At 42.9% G+C, this 19,078-nt stretch overlaps 2 protein-coding genes across 2 annotated transcripts in view; both read left to right on the plus strand.

Annotated features, from left to right (window-relative positions):
• Positions 1-1,754: 1,754 nt before the first annotated feature.
• EMILIN2 (elastin microfibril interfacer 2) overlaps positions 1,755-19,078 on the plus strand; it is a gene marked incomplete at its 5' end in the record, with an annotated part of 34,160 nt that continues 16,836 nt past the window's right edge. Inside the window, 3 exons of the mRNA XM_082329020.1 lie at positions 1,755-1,879; positions 2,049-2,171; positions 16,160-16,335. Coding sequence (XP_082185146.1) covers positions 1,755-1,879; positions 2,049-2,171; positions 16,160-16,335 — 424 coding nt within the window. The remainder of the gene's footprint in view (positions 1,880-2,048; positions 2,172-16,159; positions 16,336-19,078) is intronic.
• The window catches only part of LOC309588909 (myosin regulatory light chain 2, smooth muscle minor isoform), a 206,085-nt gene continuing 189,257 nt past the window's right edge, over positions 2,251-19,078 (plus strand). The window contains exon 1 of the mRNA XM_082308719.1: positions 2,251-2,257. The gene's annotated coding sequence lies outside the window, so the exon portion shown is untranslated. The remainder of the gene's footprint in view (positions 2,258-19,078) is intronic.

The raw sequence follows: 19,078 nt of genomic DNA on the forward strand, positions 1-19,078 counted from the left end.
TTCAGCAGGTCGGGGCAGATGAAGAGGTCCAGGTTCAGCTCAGGCAGGCTGCTGCCTCCAGCAGAAGAAAGGGCCCAGCCCTGCTGCCTGCTTTGCCTGCACGTGAGACCTAGAAAGCCCGCGTGGCTGCCGTGGCCACGGGAGGCCCGGGAGAGCGTGGGCAGGGTCGGGAGTGGTCAGGCTCAGCAGCAGCAGCAGCAGGCACCGCTCCCAAATCTCCCACTCGACCTCTTCTCCACCCAAGCACCGCTCTCTGCCTTCCCTGCCTTCCTTCTGGCAGGAGCAGCCTGCCCTGGCCCAGCCTTGACGCCTGGTTCAGTTTTGCCTGAATCCAAAGCAATCGCTTCAAAAGAGCAGGAGCTGAGGAGGACAGAGGGGCCTCCCCGTGGTCCGGACCATGGTGGGACCCATCACAGACGGCCTCGCACTGGCAGGTCACCCAGTCAAGGCGCCCGAGTTAGATTTTAACGTCTGAGTGAATTTGAATACCCATTGCTCTCTCTGCCCAGCGAACGGCTCTCCTTACGAGTAACGGCCAACCACACATCACTTGCAGAGGTAACCACCGGCAGCCCTCCCAGGCCCAGCGGTCAGGATGAGCCCTTGGGCCACGCAAGGGAACGGTGACGGGGGCAAGGCGGTGGTGTCGAGTGGGACCACGGGGCTGCCGCATGGCAGCAAGCCCGCCAAAACCTCCCTCACGCACCGGGAGTCCATCGCGCCTGCACCGGCCCCACCTGAAGGCGAACCCAGTGCCCCGCTTGCCGCTGTTCGGGCGCTGCCCGCTGGTGAAGGGTCTGGAGCACAAGTCTTATGAGGAGCAGCTGAGGGAGCTGGGGTTGTTTAGCCTGGAGAAGAGGAGGCTGAGGGGAGACCTTATTGCTCTCTACAACTACCTGAAAAGAGGTTGTAGCGAGGTGGGGGTCGGTCGCTTCTCCCTAGTAACAAGTGATAGGACGAGAGGAAATGGCCTCAAGCTGCGCCAGGGGAGGTTTAGGTTAGATATTAGGAAAAACTTCACCGAGAGGGTGGTCAAGCATTGGAACAGGCTGCCCAGGGAGGTGGTGGAGTCTCCATCCCTGGAGGTATTTAAAGAACGGATAGATGTGGTGCTCGAGGACATGGTATAGATGGACTTGGCAGTGATAAGTTAATGGTTGGACTCGATGATCTTAAGGGTCTTTTCCAGCCTTGACGATTCTATGATTCTATGAGAGTCCCCGGCCTGGGCACGGCCCCCCACCCGTCCTGCTCTTCCCCAAGGGCCCGGCCCTCTCCCCCATCAGCCTTCCAGTGGGAAAAACACGGCCGGGGACGGCTCGGGCAAGGGGACGAGGAGCGAGGGCTGCCCCCGGGGTGGCTCCGCTCATGGCGGCCGGGCGCCATGTGGGACCGGCGGCTGCCCCTCCGCTTGCGCGCAGCGCCGCTCCTCCTCGGCCGGGGGGCTAGAGCGGGGCCGGGGCCGGGGCCGGGAGCGAGCGGGGCCGGGGCCGAGGCCGGGAGCGAGCGGGGCCGGGGCCGGGGCCGGGGCCGGGGCCGGCCGGGCGGGGGTGGAGGGGAGCGGCGCTTCGGCCGGAGGGGGGTGCGGAGCCGCCGTGGAGGGCGGAAACGGGGTGGGGGGGATTTGCGTCAGTGAGGGAGCTGGGAGCGGGCGAGGGCGGGCGGGACGGACGGAGGGACAGACGGACGGAGGGAGCCCGCGGAGAGGCACCGGCCCTCCCCGCTCGCCCGCTGCCGCCCTCCCGTCCCCTCCCATGGAGCTGTGCCCGGGGCCCGCGGCGCCCTCGGGCTGGGCGCTGCCGCTGCTCCTCGCCCTGGGCGCCGGGCTGAGCCACGCCACCCCGCACCTGCGGTACACCCGGCCGGGCTCCCGCAGCAAGTGAGTACCGCCCGCCCCGGAGGGGGCTGCGGGAGCCGCTGCCGGCGGCGGGGCGAGCCGGGGCGGGCTGGGGCAGCCGGGGGTGCCGGGGCGGGCGGGCTGGGGCGGCGTGCGGGCCCCCTCATGCCGCCGCCCGTCCCTGACGGCCGTTGTCTTTCCCCCCCTCCAGGAACTGGTGCGCCTACATAGTGAACAGGAACGTGAGCTGCTCGGTGCTGGACGGGACGGAGAGCTACGTCCAGGCCCAGTACAGATGCGCCTGGAACCAGTTCCCCTGCCAGCCCACCCCGGTGTAAGTAGCCGAGGAGGCGACCTCGGGAGGGAAAGCGCTTGGCCACCCACTGCCAAGCCCCGGCGGAGAAGCGGTCGCTGCCGCTGCGCTCGGGCCGTTCCCGGCACCCCAAAAAGCGTACGGCCGGGGCAGGAGGGCGCGTACCGCCTTCTGGCCCCCAGCGCGCCCCGAACAAAGCGCTCGCTCTTATTGCAAACATAAGGCTGCCGAAGCTAATTAGAGCCAGATTGAGCGCATTGTTGGTCCGTACAGCCAGTCCGCTGCGCGCAGCTGAAAGGGAGCCGCGCTGGCACGCCTCGTCACCCCGCGCCGCGCGGCGTGGTGGGGGCTTGCGGGGAGGCCGTAAGCTTTCCACGGGCGGCAGGAGCACCAGCACCTGCTGGGAGCGCACCTACGCACCCTGGTCCAGGTTTGCCAGGGTACCGCGGCGCTCAAAACCGGTTTTATGGTTGCTCTGTGTTGCTGGATCGGTGCGTAACAGCGAGGGAGAGCCAGGAACGTGAGCCAGCACATTTACAATCTGTGTATCCCTGTCAGTTGTCCAGCAAGGAGAACAGCCAGTGCCGAGATTTTTACAGGGGGTAATACAAACTTACTTGTTTGATTTTAAGCTTCATGCTATTGAGTGTGAGCACATGGTAGTCTGTAGAGTGACCACCTACAGCACGGTGTGCTGTAGCAAGGCTGTATGAGCTGAGCCCTGAGGTACAGCAGGAGTCAGGGAACAGCTTTATCTCACTTATCTTCTGGCTAAACTCGGGCAAATCCCCTTTCCTCAGTTTTCCCACTTGAAAAGCAGTAATATTTGCACACTTCTATTTGAAAGCTGTAGGTGATAAGCACTCTGTGAAACCATTTTACCTCCCCCAGAAGTCAGTGGAAGGACACCCATAGATTTTCGTGGGATTAGGCTCAGAGTTGGACTGAGGTGGGGGTTCTTTTACAACAAAGAATAACTAGTTTTTATTTTGACATGAAACAGTGAGGAGGAGACTGATGCTGCTAGGTCCTGGGTGCTACTGAAATAGACTGCAGACATCGATGACGCTGCCTCCCTGGGGCCTGTGACAATAGGTATTGGGTGTTTGGCACTCAAATGCACTGTTTTCTGTTTGTTTGGGATGTTATTTTTGTTAAGAAAATAGCATTTTTCTACTGGAGTATATAAACACTGGAATTTGAGGGAAATAACAAAAGCAGCAGACAGCTGAGTAACACAGTCGTGTAATTTCCCTTGTTTCTCTTTGGAGTGTTGAACTGGCCATTTTGGACTTCTGACTGAGCTTATGCGCTGTGTAATGGGGTGTGCCCTCTGTCGTGCGGAGTCTCAGTAATGGAGCTACGGAGGAGTGAGAAGGGGTTGAAACCGAGCTCTTTGAACACATAAATCACTAAGCATTAAGATAAGGAATTTCAGGGCGGTAAATTAGAATTTTCTTGGACTATCTGCTAGTAGATAATGAAGAAAGTGCAAAGGTATTGCTTCTGGCTCAGGAAATTCCTGAACCGAGAACTGCTTGAGCGGGTGAGATCTTTGACAGGAGTCAGAAGGGGAAGACCAGCTTGAGCAGGGCACTGGACTGAATGACCTCCAGAAATCCCATCCCTTCCAGATTACTCTGTGGTTCTGGGAAATGGCATTGTCTGTCCTTGTACTTCTCCTAAACATCTGGAGTTGGCTGCTGTCAGAGAGAGAATATGGGGCTAACCAGACATTTGGTCTCGCCTGCTGTGGCCAGTCTCATGGGGTTTTTTTGTTCTTTTGAGAATGGAATTAGATACTTACCATAAGCCTTTGTTTCCTCAATTTGACTTTCTTTGGTGAACGTCACTGTTATTTTCTTCATAACCATAATGGCAACTGCAAAATAATTCCTTATTCTTAACATAAAATATTTTAAGTACCTATCACAGCACCAGCTGATTAACACTGAAAGCAGCTGGAATATCAAAATCTTGAAATGCTATTGTGTTCAAAACTCTCTGTTTATAGGCTATGACTTTTATTTTTCTTTCTGTCACTGGTATACACATTCTCTTAGTGGCAGAGTAATAAAGGAACTAATCCAAAGCATTTGAAATACCCGGTTCAAACCCTGCAACCCCCTGCGAACAGGAGTAACTTGATTCCTGTGAAAAGTATTGTTTAATTCAGTAGGAGTAGTGGTCTGAATAACAAAATGTGTTTATGTATGTTTGTTAGCTAATGTTGACAAAAATAGGACAGGAAAGAGCTATAAAAGCAACAAAGAAATTACTGTGAGGACTTTTCTGGAATTATTCTTTTTTCCTTTATACACTTACGTAGAGAAGTTAAAAATGAACTAAATAGCAGATATTCATTGGAATAAACTACAGTCCCTGTGTAGTCTCCTTCTGATACCCATGGTTCATCTAAGAGCTTATTCTGCTGCAGACAGTGGGGACAGTGAGATCCAAATCAAACAAAGAGTTTGTTAACTGTATCTTAGATGTATGAGTTTTATTAGTACTTAAGTACTATTAGGGCTTTTTATATCAGTCAGTAGATTTACTGTTGATTTAAATTAGTTTAAGACTAGGTTTAAAGAGCCCTTCTAGTCTAGGTTATGCATAACAATTAAATTTAAAAGCTCACTGCGTTTTATATGGGAGCGTTTCACTGCCTCAAAACATACAGTGTAGTCCTGAATTCTACATGTTCTTCACGTACAAGAGAGTGTGTATTGCAGATATGGATTATAGTCAGCCCTGATTTTTTTCTTTTTTTTTTTTTTTTTTTGAAACAGAAAGCTCTGATGATTAAGCCCAAAAATCATATATGTGCATGAAGCCTTTTTATCTACCCTTTGGGACCATTAAAATATTTGTCTGAAAAAAACCCCACTTTTGAATGACTGTACTTCTAGGAGGGTTAACTGTAATTTCAATTCAGGAAATTATTACACTTTATTGTTTAACTGTTCTATAGGTATTTGGGCTCAATAGTCTGTTTCCTCACTGAAAAGTTAGTGAATGCTTTGGCTGATTAAGGTGTCAAGGATAAATGTGAGTTGAAGTGTGGCTGCTTAAGAGATAGGAAGAGAGGGAGTAGAAAGAAAAAGGAGGAGGGCCCTTTGAAGTATGTTCCCTTTGAAGTATGGGGGGCTCCTGATTTATTTTTCTTAAAACTGTGCCTAGCAAAGGAGGGAGGAACTTTGTTATTAGTGGGTCATTGGATTGAAAGATACTTATACAAAAATATTAGTGCTTTTACCCACTAAAAAGAACTTGTATGTTTTGAAATTTAATATTGCTTCATAAATAACTGACCCCTCCCCACTTCTTTTGTTGTGAATTTCCTTTCCTAGCTTTCTTATGAATGGTTCAGTAACTTAGCATTATTAGCAATTTGTAACTAATAGTATTTTCTGATTCTAAAAAAAAATGTATTGCCCTTCTGGCTAGATCCTACATGCTCTTTAGGGTTGAGGCTTCTCTTGGACATCTTTTGGTCAATGTAGCTGCTTCAGGGTAGGATGTTGTTGACCAGTTTGTTGTTTTGCCTCTTGTGCTGTAGAGTATGTTGGGATGCCTGGCTGTACCATAGGTGCTCCAATTTATGGCCCAGCATTTTTTAGCAAAGCCGCTTTCACTAGTACAGTTTTAATTTTAAAGTTTGAAGTGAACTGAAGTGGCTGAAGCAGAGGGATATTTTCTTGCTTTCCATCTTTGCTACAGAACTGGCAAATGGGACCTCCCTATATGAGGTAGTAAATGAAATAGAAAAAAATTTAGATTGGGAAGAACCTCTGGAGGCCATGTAATCCCCCTGTAGCCCCCAGCTAACAGCAGAGCCAGCTTCAAAGTCAGATCAGGTTGCTCGGACTTGAAGAAAGGATGTCTTATCAGATCAATCCACGTATCAGCCCCCATTAATTCTGCTCATGTGAGTAAAGATATTTGTGTGCTCAAGTGTGTAACGAGTCAGGTCACCTGTCCTTAGCTTGTGGGGAGTGGATTTCATGATTTAGTGTGAGCTTCTCATCTTAAGGCTAATGATAAATGTATAATAAACAAACCCATTATTTCACTAGGTTGCGCATACTTAGAAAATGGTCGAGGAAATGATGAATGGATCAATAGCTAAATTAGTAAGCCTCTCCAAATCTCTCATTGAGCAATATTTTCCAGCTTCTTGTCATTTAATACTTTCAAATGACCGTAAATAAGCCTGCTGCCAAACTAATCAAGGTTTTAATCGTTGCCAAGAGGAAGATTTAAGGCAAAAGATTGAAATAACTTTAGAGGCTGTTGCTGCTAGTTTTCTGCAATCATAAATATCAGGATAGATTACTATAGAGTAACACACAGCTTTTAATAAGCAGTACTCAATGTTTACTAATAAAATAATAATGAGTAAAAGTGGAAATTTTATCACTGAAAAACAGCATATCAGACTTCCAGTTCAAGTTAAACGGATTCATCGATTTACCATTTTCTGGCAACCCCCGAATGACCTGGGTGGAACACGTTAGCCCCAGTCTAGGAACATGTAGGAAATCCACACATAGTTTTCAACCCTTCAACAGTCCCAATGTTTCTCTGAGACTGTTCAGTTGCTAGAAATTAAGCATATAGACCAGTGTCAGAGTGCTCAGCACCAGGCAGGATCACACCTAAGATACACAAGTCAGCACAGATCAGAGCCTGTGTTTGCCACTGGCTTCTAGCAATGCATATCTCATAAGAAAAACTTCCACGATGCATGAAAACTTGAAGGGAAAGTGAGGGCTGTTTAATGTTTCCCCTCCAAATATCTAGAAAGGTCTTCAGGATTTTTTTTTCCTACTTAGCGTATTTTGTATGAAGCAGAATTTCTTTGTACAGGCTCCAGCTAGCTGACTACATAGGGAGGTTAGCCTAAGGGGTTGTGCATTGAAAACAGTAAGGAAACTTGAAAAACTTCAGAACGTACTTCAGTTTCCTGGAGTGCTTGTTTGAAAATCTTTGAGCGCCTGCTGGGTGTGGTAAGCTTTCCTGGCTGTCTCCCTGAGCTTGAAATTGTGCATCTTTGCCTCCACGCACTGAACTCCACAGAGCCTTTCTTCTCTGTGAACTGGACAGGGAATTTTCATTTCACACATAATTCGAGTTTGTTGCAATAATTCAAAAAAATCACAAGCTGCTTCTCAGTTCACATTAATATAAATAATTATAGGTTTTATGCTTTTCTGGTTTGAGAAATGTGTGACCTGGCGGCCTGGGGCCTCTTCTGTTAAGCACCAAACTGCTGCCAAAACAACAAAATTGTTAATTTTAGGGAGCTGCTGACCTGTTTAAGGCCTGTTTTGTCATGAATCACCCAAATAACCAAGGAACATTCTGCACCATTGGAAAGTGGGCAGTGGCAGTTTTACACGTTGCAGATTATTATTCCCATCTGACTTTGTTTTTGCATTCACATCTCATCTTTCCTCTCCCCTCTGGTTCACTTTTGACCTGGTGTCTGAAAAGTATCAGCTCTCAAAACAATGCTGCATTTTATTCTGAAAGTTGGTGTCACAGCTAATCCCACAGGTTAGGTCTTGCGTTCGTGAAAGTATTGGTTATCTATTCTGTCTGTGTATGTTTTCAAATAATCTGTCAGCAGTAGCTCTTTTTTGGAATGATCCTAGAAATAAGCTTATTTCATGAGCAGAGAAGCAGAAGAAATACTACTGGAGCTCAGTTTCTCAGGCAGCTTTATCAGGAGCAGTGCTCTGCGTCCTCACTTGACCTTTCCACTGGTGTAAGGTGAGAAACTTGGTCCCTGCTGCTGGAAGAGACAGGTGAGGATGTTGTTAATTGCAAAGTTGCTCCTGTTCTGTCACTGTTAGACTACATCACAGTGGTGCTTTACAACATTTGTCTGAAATCCTTTTGAAAGGACTGTATTTTCAGGGCTCTCCTATCTCATTTTATTTAGTGGGTTTTTAGTAGCTTACTGATGGTCTGTCAACATGTAGTTGGCTGGCATAGTCCATCTTGCGACAAAGTGGAAGGAAGCAACCATGCAAGATAATTCAAGATTGTAGATCCCAGGAATGAAGCTCTGCTTTGAGCCTTGCCACAGACTGTCTGTGGCTGTAAGTTACTTAAGTGCATCATATTTCTTGGATTCTCTGCTCATAAGAAGAGGATGCCTACCTAGCTTTCAGGGGTGGTAATTCATGGACGTTAAGGGTATGAAAATTTTAAACCCGAAACTTATTTTTGGGCATTTCCTACTGGACTTCAGTGGTCAGCTTTTAAAAAATAAAATCCTTGGCAGCAGAGAGACAGACAGATAGATAGATATGTGTATGGATGGATGGATATATATACATAACAGCTAGAAATGACTAGTATGAGACACGGGGGCATGTTTCAGAGTGTGCAGTCCCTTGGCTGTTTCTTCCCGAGAGGAAACATTTCTCTCCCAAGAGAGAAAATTGTATTTTGAATCTCGGGTTTTTGGATAGAGGAATTCTAACTGAGATGAGTGGCATCAAAATTCACTGTATAAGTAATGAAAAATGGCACTTCTGGGGATTTTGAATGGAGCTACAAATGAAACCCTGTGGTGTTGTCTGAGAACAGTTCAGCATTTTTGTCTTCTACCAGTTCCTGTAATCTTCTGCCCCTCTCATTGAAAAAAAAAAAAAAAAAAAAAAAAAAAAAACCAAAAACAAACTCTGCAGTAAAATTCAGCCAGATTCTCTCTTTAGTGTTCAGCATTAAAGAGAGCCATGTGAGAGAGACCAGGCTGTAGTGAGCTGATTTGAGCACCGTGATTCTCTGCACCTTCCCTGGCACCAACAGATGAGGGGACAGTGTTGGTTAGGGGTAGAGGAAAGCAACTTTTCTCTCTCTGTCCTGAGAGCCGATACGCTGGGGATGTAGCAGGAGAGAGGAATACAAGTCACCTGTGCCAGGTCTCTGCCCCCTAGCAATTTCTTCCAGACGGAAGGCAATCTCTGCTCCCATCGTGCTTCCCAGGTGGTGTGAAGGCACAGAATAAACACTGGAAAAAGTATTTGGTTTCTAATGCTCATTCCTATTTTATGACCCATTTGGTAAAATTACAGTGCTTTTGTAGTCTGATATTAAAGCACTCTCTGCAGTGACCTGCATGGGTGATTTCTTGGTTGTGTACACAACAGGCGGTTGCGTTCCTGTGGATGGATAGTGCTTTGACTTCTTCTCTCGCTTTCCTTCAGTTTCAGTCCCTGTTAATGCTCTCAGCCAGTAGCAGTTTTTTATTCAGGATTTAGCTCAGAGTAGACCTGGTACAAATGTTGGCCATGGTATACATTAGTGCACACTTTATTCAGAGCACCCTTATGTGCCTGTGTGAGCCCAGAGAAGCTGAGCCTCCTTGGTAATAGGCGCTAGTGAAGGTCATCATAACTTTTATGCATTCCACAGACGTGCCTCAAAATTGTATTTTTCCCAGCGCAAACAATTCTGAAACATTCTCTGCTTGCTTTTGACAACGTATATTGGGGCCTGATTATTATGTTATATAAAGACCTCACCATGGCCTTTCGGGAACTTCAATTGAGATGGTTGTGCCTGGGCTAGTTGTGCATTGGGCTAGTTGGTAAAGTCAGTGCCATTTTTTTGAAAAAAAAAGTAATTCCCCAGACCCCAACACCCGCAAACACATGTAGTGACCTCCTTTATATAAATTTTGGAAAGCAAAAATGCAAGCTAAAAGAAGAGTAGCAGTGGAAAGCCGAGACTTTCTTTAGTCCATCTGTAAGAAGCAGCTTAGTGTCTCTAATGCCAGATCAAAATCAAAAACTATTTTGGGGCTCACTAGGATTGTTTTTAAATAGATTTTTGCTGCAACATATAATTGGGCTTTATTACTGACTCCACGGCTTGCTTTCACTGAACACCTAGACTTCTGTAGGCTAATCTGTTCCTGTCAAAACATCTTTTCACTGCTCGCCGTAAATGCCTTAGGATAAACTTTTAGTAAAGACATATTTTTCTCAAATTAAGCTCATCTGTGGGCTGGAACACAAGCTAGCTGCCAACGCTGCTGTGTAGTAGCAAGGTTATAAAAGAACAAAATCCAGAGGTGGGATCTGACTCACCCTAACTTCAGTTGTCTACCATACAGAGGGATGAATGTGAGCATGGGAGCTTAGACACCTGCAGTAGTGGTGACTCAAATGCAAGTCAATGGCATCCAGCATGCTCTTTAGGTAATTGGATGTAAATAATGACCTTAGCATGCAATGCAGTCCTGTTTCGACTGTGCAGGCTGTATTGACTATATTTCTGTTGGCCATAATGGAAATACAGACAACTAGCACCTGTCCATACCTACACAGTGTAGGCACCTGAAATTCAGGTGTGCTGAAACTCACCGTTACAGACAGTCACTAAAAGTCTCTGTGATTTCAGTGGAACTAGGATTTCTGCTACCATTTGTAGGGGTTGCAGTTAGGCAGGCTCTCTTGCGAAACAGAAAACTTGGGATCAACTGGTTCTAGCTTAGTAACTGTGTAGTATAAATGGCCAACTTAGGTATATTTTCAGTAGAAGCCTTTGCAGCCTACAAAATAAAAAATGCTTAGTCAAAATATGATTGCATTTAATTATATCTTCTAGGTACTATTTTCGGGGGTGTCTGTGTGCTGCTTCAGCACTCCCATTGCAATATATTGGAGATTTGGATGACTGGGACGTGCAAGAACAGACTATATAATTTATAAAGAATGGATCTACATTCAATAAAAGCATTAAATAGTGAAGATTCGTTATTTTCTATTCAATAAGACCGTGATTTGCAGGCTGCTGAAGTTATGGGACCTGTTCCAATGACTACAGAATTTTGGACCAACCTTGAAGTTTTGTGCTCAGAATAAACATTTTATATGCTGCTTATGTAGAAACATATGCTGATTCTGCAGTCCCTTCCTCACAGCGAGGATGTGATGGCACTTATCTCCTTGCATTTCCCAAAAGGTTGAATGTTAATATCTAGTTACAGAACTGAGCCATATGTTTTCCCACCAATTTCATCCAAATGTTTCTGATTTGTTTTATCGCTATTAGGTGACATTCCAAATATCAGTGCTAACTGCTTCCTTCTGTGGTTTAGCACCATGAGAAAATTATAGCTTGTTCCCTAGTCAAAAAGTCTAGCATTTGCAGCAAACATGTATTTTTAATTATTTTCCTAAGAAAATACTTTTCTCTCAAAGAGGAGGAATATTTGAGTGCTGTTGCCACACTGTACGACTTTATTTCAGCTGTGACATACTTAGGTATTAAAAGTGGAGATTTGCATTAGTGCTCTGAATGTGTTTTCTCATTTGATCAGCATGTTGAATTCATGGTGAAGGTAGTAGGCATTATAAGCCTGTTGTGGAAAGACTCCTAAAAACCAGCTGTTCTTATTTTCTCTGTTGCGAGGAAAGATTAGAGCCTGTTAAAATCACCCTTTATTCATGCTTTCTAAAAGAATGATTTCATTTGTAATATTTAGCTCAATTCACCAAAGGGATATAACCATCATCTTGGGCTGGAAGTTCGCAAGAGGATGGGGTGACTAGGCACAATAAATGCTGGCGTATTGTATGTAACTTCTAACCACATAAGATTTGGGTTTTTTTAAATATCTTTGAGACATTTGTAAAAATGATTGTGTTTATTAACACTTACTTGAATAGCAGAAATCCAGGTCAATTGGAGGAAGACTTAATGTTTTACTATTTTTTAATTACATTCCAGCATATACAGGCATTGAAGTGGAGTCTCAATTCTTTAAGAGACTTATGAAACTTTTGTGAACCCTTTTGACCAAATTGCCTCACTAGGTAACTCTATAAAGATTCACACCTACAAGATAAAAGATGTGAAACTTGGGCATGTTATGTTCTAGCCATGTAACTCTACCCAGCTGCATAGAGAAGCAACATTTCATCTCTCCAGCTACACTGAGTCCATTTTGTATGTTTGTATGTTATATGTTTGCTGTGACTGTGAGTGAGCAATTGGATTCAGAATACTGCAAGTGTAACTAAGAGGTGTCTGATTTGCATATTCTGGTAGCTCGCAGTCCTATGTCATTAAAATATGTAGAATCACAAATTATTCTCAGGATGTGGTCCCTAGCAGAAAGTTATGGTTTGTTTTGTTAGAACTGTAACCAAGAATATAATTGTGTTCAGTGCTGTTAGATTGTTATATCCTAGCAAAATCCTGGAAGCCTCCAGCTCCTCCACTGAAATCCACTGAGCGAGCAAAGTTCTGGCTTTAAGAAACTTGTCGTATGATTGAGCATCTCCCTTGGGCTGGATGCATGCTGGTGACTGTCGTTTACCAGTGCATCTGGCTGGTGCTGGTACAGTGACACCATTCCTTGCATGGGCAACTTCCACAACGGTGTATGAAGCATATCATCGGTAGAGAAGCTGTAGCAATGAAGCTGTGATTTTAAAGAAATTTTTATGTGACTGGATTAAAATTAGAAAAGTGTTAGGCTAAGTTCCTGTTTCCCAGCCTTATGTGACTAGCCTTGCTGAAGTAAATGGGACTAGCCGTGTGATTCATTCGGCTGGACTGGCAATACAGAGGAGCAGTAGTTCTTGGTAAGTAAATCCCAGTTTAATTTCGGAGCCATCCATGAGTATAGCTGTCCTATTACCGTAGTTCAAGATGTAAAATATGAAAGCTGTTCTACATCGAGATTTTGAAGCATTTTGATTCTGGCTTATTTTTGTTCTAGGAGAATTGTGGTTTAGGATTCAGGTTAGTCTGTATTTGATGTGCGACACATAGCTGAAATCAAAATAGATCCAATTCGTGTATTTGCTTTAGCTCTCAGACTTGCAAGAATTTGTAAGGAATAGACTGCTACGACATTTTAAAAGTTGTAGATACACAGTGCTTATATTTTATAATTTAGAATGGGAGCATTCTTCTGCATTTCAAATAATTTTTGTATTAAATCATATTAAAACACTTTATGCCTATTAGGATCATGAAACTGTGAAATAAAAAAGAGCGAGAATGTTGAGTTTGCTTATTTTTTATTTTTAAGATGGAGTTTGGAAAAGTTTTATAATTTGCCCATATGAAAAATACTAAGCTTGATTTCTTTTAATTTGTTTATATTCTTCTTTTCTATTTGGTTGTGTCTTATGATTTGTCTGAATGTTGAAGTCATCTGAAGGTATCTACATTGATGAACGTGACTACAGAGAGAAACTTGTCAAAAACGTGATAGGAATGGCAGAAACGGTATAAGGAAAATCCTTGTTCTGTCATTGGTCGAAGAAGTGCACAATTTACATAAAAGTAGTTCTTATTCCTTTGATTTTTGTTTGAAATTTGTTTCAGCTATATTCTTAAAACTTCGTTAAGAAAAAATAGAGAAGTGTAATGGTGTTTGAAGATAATGGAAATACTGTAATTTTCAGGAAGTTTGGCCTTGAAAGTGTAGAGAGGAACACACACAAAGTTTGGAGCAGTTAAGTGTTTTATGGAAATCAGAGAAAAGTATGTACGACCATTGCTGGCATGTGAAAATTGATCTGAAGTTCAAAGTTTGCCTTTCAGTAATGTGGTGGTTGTGAGAGAGGTTGTAATGACTCTCCAAACCACTTCAAAACACTAAAGCATCTAGCTAATCCTGTCACTCCTCTGACTCTGGCAGCTAGTTGGAAGGAAAGGAGTCAAACCCAAATTATGTACACGAGATGTGGTTTAATACTTTAGATAAGGGAGAAGGAAAAGGAAGTTCCTGGGTGGCCGGGATGTTGTCCGTCCCAAGGGTGCCCTCTACATTGCACTCCTCTATTTAATTTTTAAACCACTTGACCTTGGGGGTGTCTGTGCTTTACATTTGTAAACAGGATTCAGCAGATGTTTCAGTGAAAACTGTGAAAGAAATTATGAGCTGGAGTGCAGTCTACAGCTGTTTCATGTATGGTGTTGCGAAGGTAAAAAAGGATTGGAAACCCACTCTGAGCTCACGTGCTCCAAGTCAGAATCTGCAAAGCTGACAACCACAGCAAACCACTGCAGTTACAAGCAGCTAATAGGCGGAGTTACAGCCCAGAGTGACCCTGCCTTCCTATGAAGATTCGCAGGTGAAGGGAATCCAGAGAGGATTATTGGAATAAATTACTCTTTGGTCCAAAAATAGTTGCAAAAAATATGACGTTGTCTCTAGTCAAAGTAACTTTTTCCCTTAAATGAGAAATCATAGATAAAGTACTAATGCAGAAGAACACTGAGTATTTCCTGAGTGCAAAAATTAGAATATATTGTGGCAGAATTGGGAAAGATATGGTTGGAAAAGAAACAAATTCATAATTAGTAGTTAACATTTTAACCTCCCTGCCCCGAGTTTGCTAAGCAGCTTACCAAAAAGGGACAACAAATGGCTATCAGATGTGGGACGTTATATTAAAATTATGTCTCTGAGGGTGAAAGATGCTGAATACAAAAACAGAGAATTATTTCAGCAATTACTTGCATGCATGGCAAGAGAAGCTTTGAAGTGTGACAGTTAAACTCCTCTGTGACTTTCAATAGAAACTCTTTCACAGTCTAAGATTTATCTCTTTCCATTTGGTAGCTGATTACTGATTACTTTTAAACAACAAGGAATTTTGCATATTAATGCAAGACAATGTATAACGAAACATGTAGTTGATTTTTGTGTGATAGCACGGCTGCTTCTGGTGCCCATTCTGTACTGTATTCTCTCTGTCCCAAAATACACTCCCTGTGAGCCCAGCCAGGCTATGAATGAAAGCTGTTGCAGAGCTGCTGCTGAGTCCCTCGCTGCTGTCCTGTATTTATTCTGCTGGTATTACTACTTTAGGGACACCTCAGCTGTGAAGTGAGTTGTTCATTAATGGATGCAAACTGTTGTTCTAATCTGAAATAATCTTAAGAAAAAAAGATTTGAAAATGCCATAGGTAGGTTAGTAGTATGATACTAGTTTTATTCAGAGAAAGGAATTAATGTGAGAAATTGGGGTAACATTTTTGTTTCTATGTGTTCCAAGTATACCGATTTTGTAGAGCTCAGGTGACAAATCCCTGGTTTACTTACTTTCCTCGTCTTTCAACCTGAAATGAGCTGTGCCTTAAATTGATGTAGTTTTTATAAAATAGCACAGGCTCTGCTTATGGTCTGGTGGGATGCCGTAGTGTCTGACTGCAGTTGAATGTGCAGTATGTGTACTGAAGGAAAGTTACGGAAGAAGTCTATGGTTAAAGGAGGTTGCACAACCAGAATCAGTTTGCCATTTATTAACTTCTGAGTGGTTAATTGGGAAAACTTAAGGTTGTATGTACATGACGTCTGTATAGGTTTGTCTGCAAGACCCTCTTCAACTTAACTAGTGAAGTAGGAAAGAGTTGATTCCTTTGTTGGTTGTAGCCTTTCATCTGACTCCTTCTTTTATGTCCTTATCTGACTCATGCTTTCAGCACTTTGTCCTTCCCTGGAATATCCCTCCTAACTTTGACTGCTCCGTACATACGGATTCCAGGGAATGGTTTAAGTGGAGACTGTGGAAAGACAAGTGGGACAAAGTAGGCAGAAACATTTTTTGATGTCCAGAAGAGTTACTACCAGAGCAGCCTTGTGGGTGGGTTTGCAATGAAAAGCACTTAGAGGAAAAAGGTTTTGAATTTAGAGACTAATACACTGGTGGTCACTGTTACTCTCAGCAGCGTTTGATGAGTTGAACCTTCACTTCCCACAGCATGTTACCCCTCTGCTCATACATGAAAACCCCTGTTCTATGGCCATATTTGCTCTCCCTGACATGACTGTGTTGAGTGCAGGTAACTTTAAAACCTAGACAGAAACATTTGTTCATTTGATCTTTGAAGGAGAAAATTAATCATAGTGAAAGTAATTGATTTTCATTTAACACCACCCCCCCCACCCCCCCGTTTTAATTTTAGCTTTAATCTAAACAGCAGATTGGGTTACAGATTATTTAAAATGCTTTCTATTTTGGCAGATACCGAACAAGTTTCAGACCTCGGTACACAGTTGCTTATAAGACAGTAACAGAGCTGGAATGGAGATGTTGTCCTGGGTACAAAGGGGAAGACTGCAGAGAAGGCCCAGCAGAAAAGCCAAACACTGCTCGTCGTCCCACAACACCAGCGAAAGCTGTTGTGAAGAAAGGCTTGGGTAACTTTTTGTTTGAATTTTGGTATGCATGATCACATCTGGTTTCTTAAAACAAGTCTTTTAAGTATAAGAACCTTTAAGGTTTCTATTAAACTCCACTGCTGGCAGGGTCAAAAGCCATATGGAAGACACTGCGTGGTGGGAAAATAATAGCCAGGCAATAACAGTCTTGATACAGGGAATTTCCTGAAGAATAACGGAGGGGTGGCTGTAGAACACTGGCCATAAATGCCAGCTGGCAACTCATGGTTCAAGAAAATCTTTGTGGTAAGGTTGGGTTTTTTGTAAGAATTAACGGGGGTTTTGTGGTTTCTTCGATGTTCAGCAAAAAAAGATATATTTGAGAGCAACTATTATTAAAATTAGTACCTGTTCTTTTTTGTTTTAATGATACATAATGCTCCCTAGCCATTTCACACTGTTTTGTTTGTTCAAGGGCTTGTGCAGATTTTACAGATTCATGTTAGATTACCTGCCGTAATACTAAGGGGTAAGGGAATGGTAGGCCTTGATTTCTGAAAAAAATACCTTAAAGAATGAATGATGTTTGTTTGTATAAGATACTGTCTTCTGAAGGGGTAAGAAGGAACGCTGTTACTGCAGTATTTTGCCTTTTCTGCATTAACAAAAAATGATAAACAGTTGTTTCCTTCTGAAGGACTTGTCCCCAACATCATTGGAGATTAGTGTCATGTATAGCACTTAGTCAGATTTCCACTTGTGGTTTTTATGTAGTGGAACGGATTGGGACTGAAAAAATGGTTTCAAACCAGTCCTATCAATTATATACCTACTTTAAAAACAAGCTTTTAAAATACTTTGTTAGCCCACCTAAAATATTATTTCCAAAAGATGATAACAAAACACGGTGATATCTTTAAGTAACTTGCACACTGCTTATGTCTGGAGATTTTCTTTCTGCTCTGACCCTGAAAGAACTGTAATTCAATGCAAAAATAGACCAGTGTGTATGTAATAGCTACAGTCTGTGTGTGCATACTTTTTTTATTATTAAAGGAATCGGCCACATTGCCAGTCTTGAAGAATACATTTGTGACTTCCTACCTTCTTTGTAATGTCTTTAAGCTGAAATCCAGTTTAAAACTAAGAAAAATTTCAACTGCATGTCCTTCAGACCCTCAGTGTTGCTCTCCACTGTATATCTAGCATGCATAGTTTGGAACCAGTGCTACAATTCTTTTGTCTGAAGATTTAACTGTTAACACCACTTGTCATCTGAGTTATTCTAATGCTAACAATTCGTGTGCTTATTTTCTGTCGTATTTAAAGAAGTATATTTTCTTCTTTGCTTCTGCTTCTCAACTTCATTTACTTTTTTTATGTCTGCAATAGTATGCCTTCGCTGTGCAAAGGTCTTTGGATTATGCATTGCATAAAAGGTATCATGCAAAATCCCTATTAGGATTATACATGATGTATTTATAGACTGTACCCCTCTGTGCATAATGGCAAAGATATATGGGAGTATGCAAATAAATGTGGTCATGTGGATCTACACATTAAAGTGGTATTAAATGTTTGTTAAACTAAAACAGTTGGTGGTCAGGCTGCAGGTTTGATTAATGTTAGATGATTATTTGGGATCACACTTAGTATCTTGACTTACTAGTGCCTTGTTGCTGAGAATCCCAGAAAATAGGACTAGAGGGATCTTAAGGGGTCTGTTTATCCATCCTCTAAGGATTAGTTATGTCTGTCCGGCCTCCAGTGGTGGAAATTCTGCTGCTCCTGTGGACAATGTGTTCTGGCATTTCACTTTCTGTACTGCTATCACGCCTCATCTTCACTTGCTTCCGTTGAAGCCCATTCTTCTTGTCCTGTCCCATCAGTAGTAGATACGGAAAACAGTTTATTCCCTACCAGTTTGCAGATATCTTTCAGAATATGACTCTTCATTCTCCTTTCCTCTAGCCTAAATAACAAATTACTTTGAATTTTCCTGCAGTTTATACTTTCTTGACCTCTGACAATGTTTCTTTCTTCTGGATTTTCTACAATTGTTACACATTTCACTTGAAACTGGACATCAGAATTGTATGTGGCTCTGCAAATGCACTGCTGCAGTGACAAATGGATTGGAAGGATGGTTTTAGATTCATTAATTGATTTGTGCTAAGTAAAAAGTAGATTGCAGCTAAAAGTCAGCTTTTACTTTTTTCATTCAATGAAGATAGTGCTGGTGTTATTTTAATCTAACGATTTTGGATGTGTAAAGCTTATGCTTTTATACACATTTTTATTACCTACTTAAAAATGTGTCAAATAATTAGGTGTTTTTGAAGCAAGTGTGATAACTGGAATATCTTGCAGAACCCCATCCAATATATGCGTTTGGACCCCAGTTCAGCAAAATACTGGAGCACAAACCCACCTTAGGCACATAAAGTATTGCCACTTAAGTTTTCAATGGGAATTCAGGAGCAGCACCTCCCAAATTATTGCTATAGGAGATGCAGTGTCTCTAAGGTGGTTGTGTTGTGATGTGTATGGATCTATAGCAGTCTGTTATATATGCTATAGCTTAGATTCATTGCTGAACAAAAGGGGGGTTCTGCTTGCTGATTTATTTATTTATTACCATTGTATCTTGGCAGGAATTGGTCAAAGTTTTAGTTTGGAGTGTTTTGATAACATTTGAATTATAAACTACTGAAAACAAGAATAGAAAAGGGAACAAGCATTATGCAATTTAAATAATTATTTGGCTTTAAAGAAAAGTGAA

The sequence above is a fragment of the Platalea leucorodia genome (genome assembly GCF_965183815.1).
Source record: "Platalea leucorodia genome assembly, chromosome: 1".
Taxonomy (NCBI): Eukaryota; Metazoa; Chordata; class Aves; order Pelecaniformes; family Threskiornithidae; genus Platalea; species Platalea leucorodia.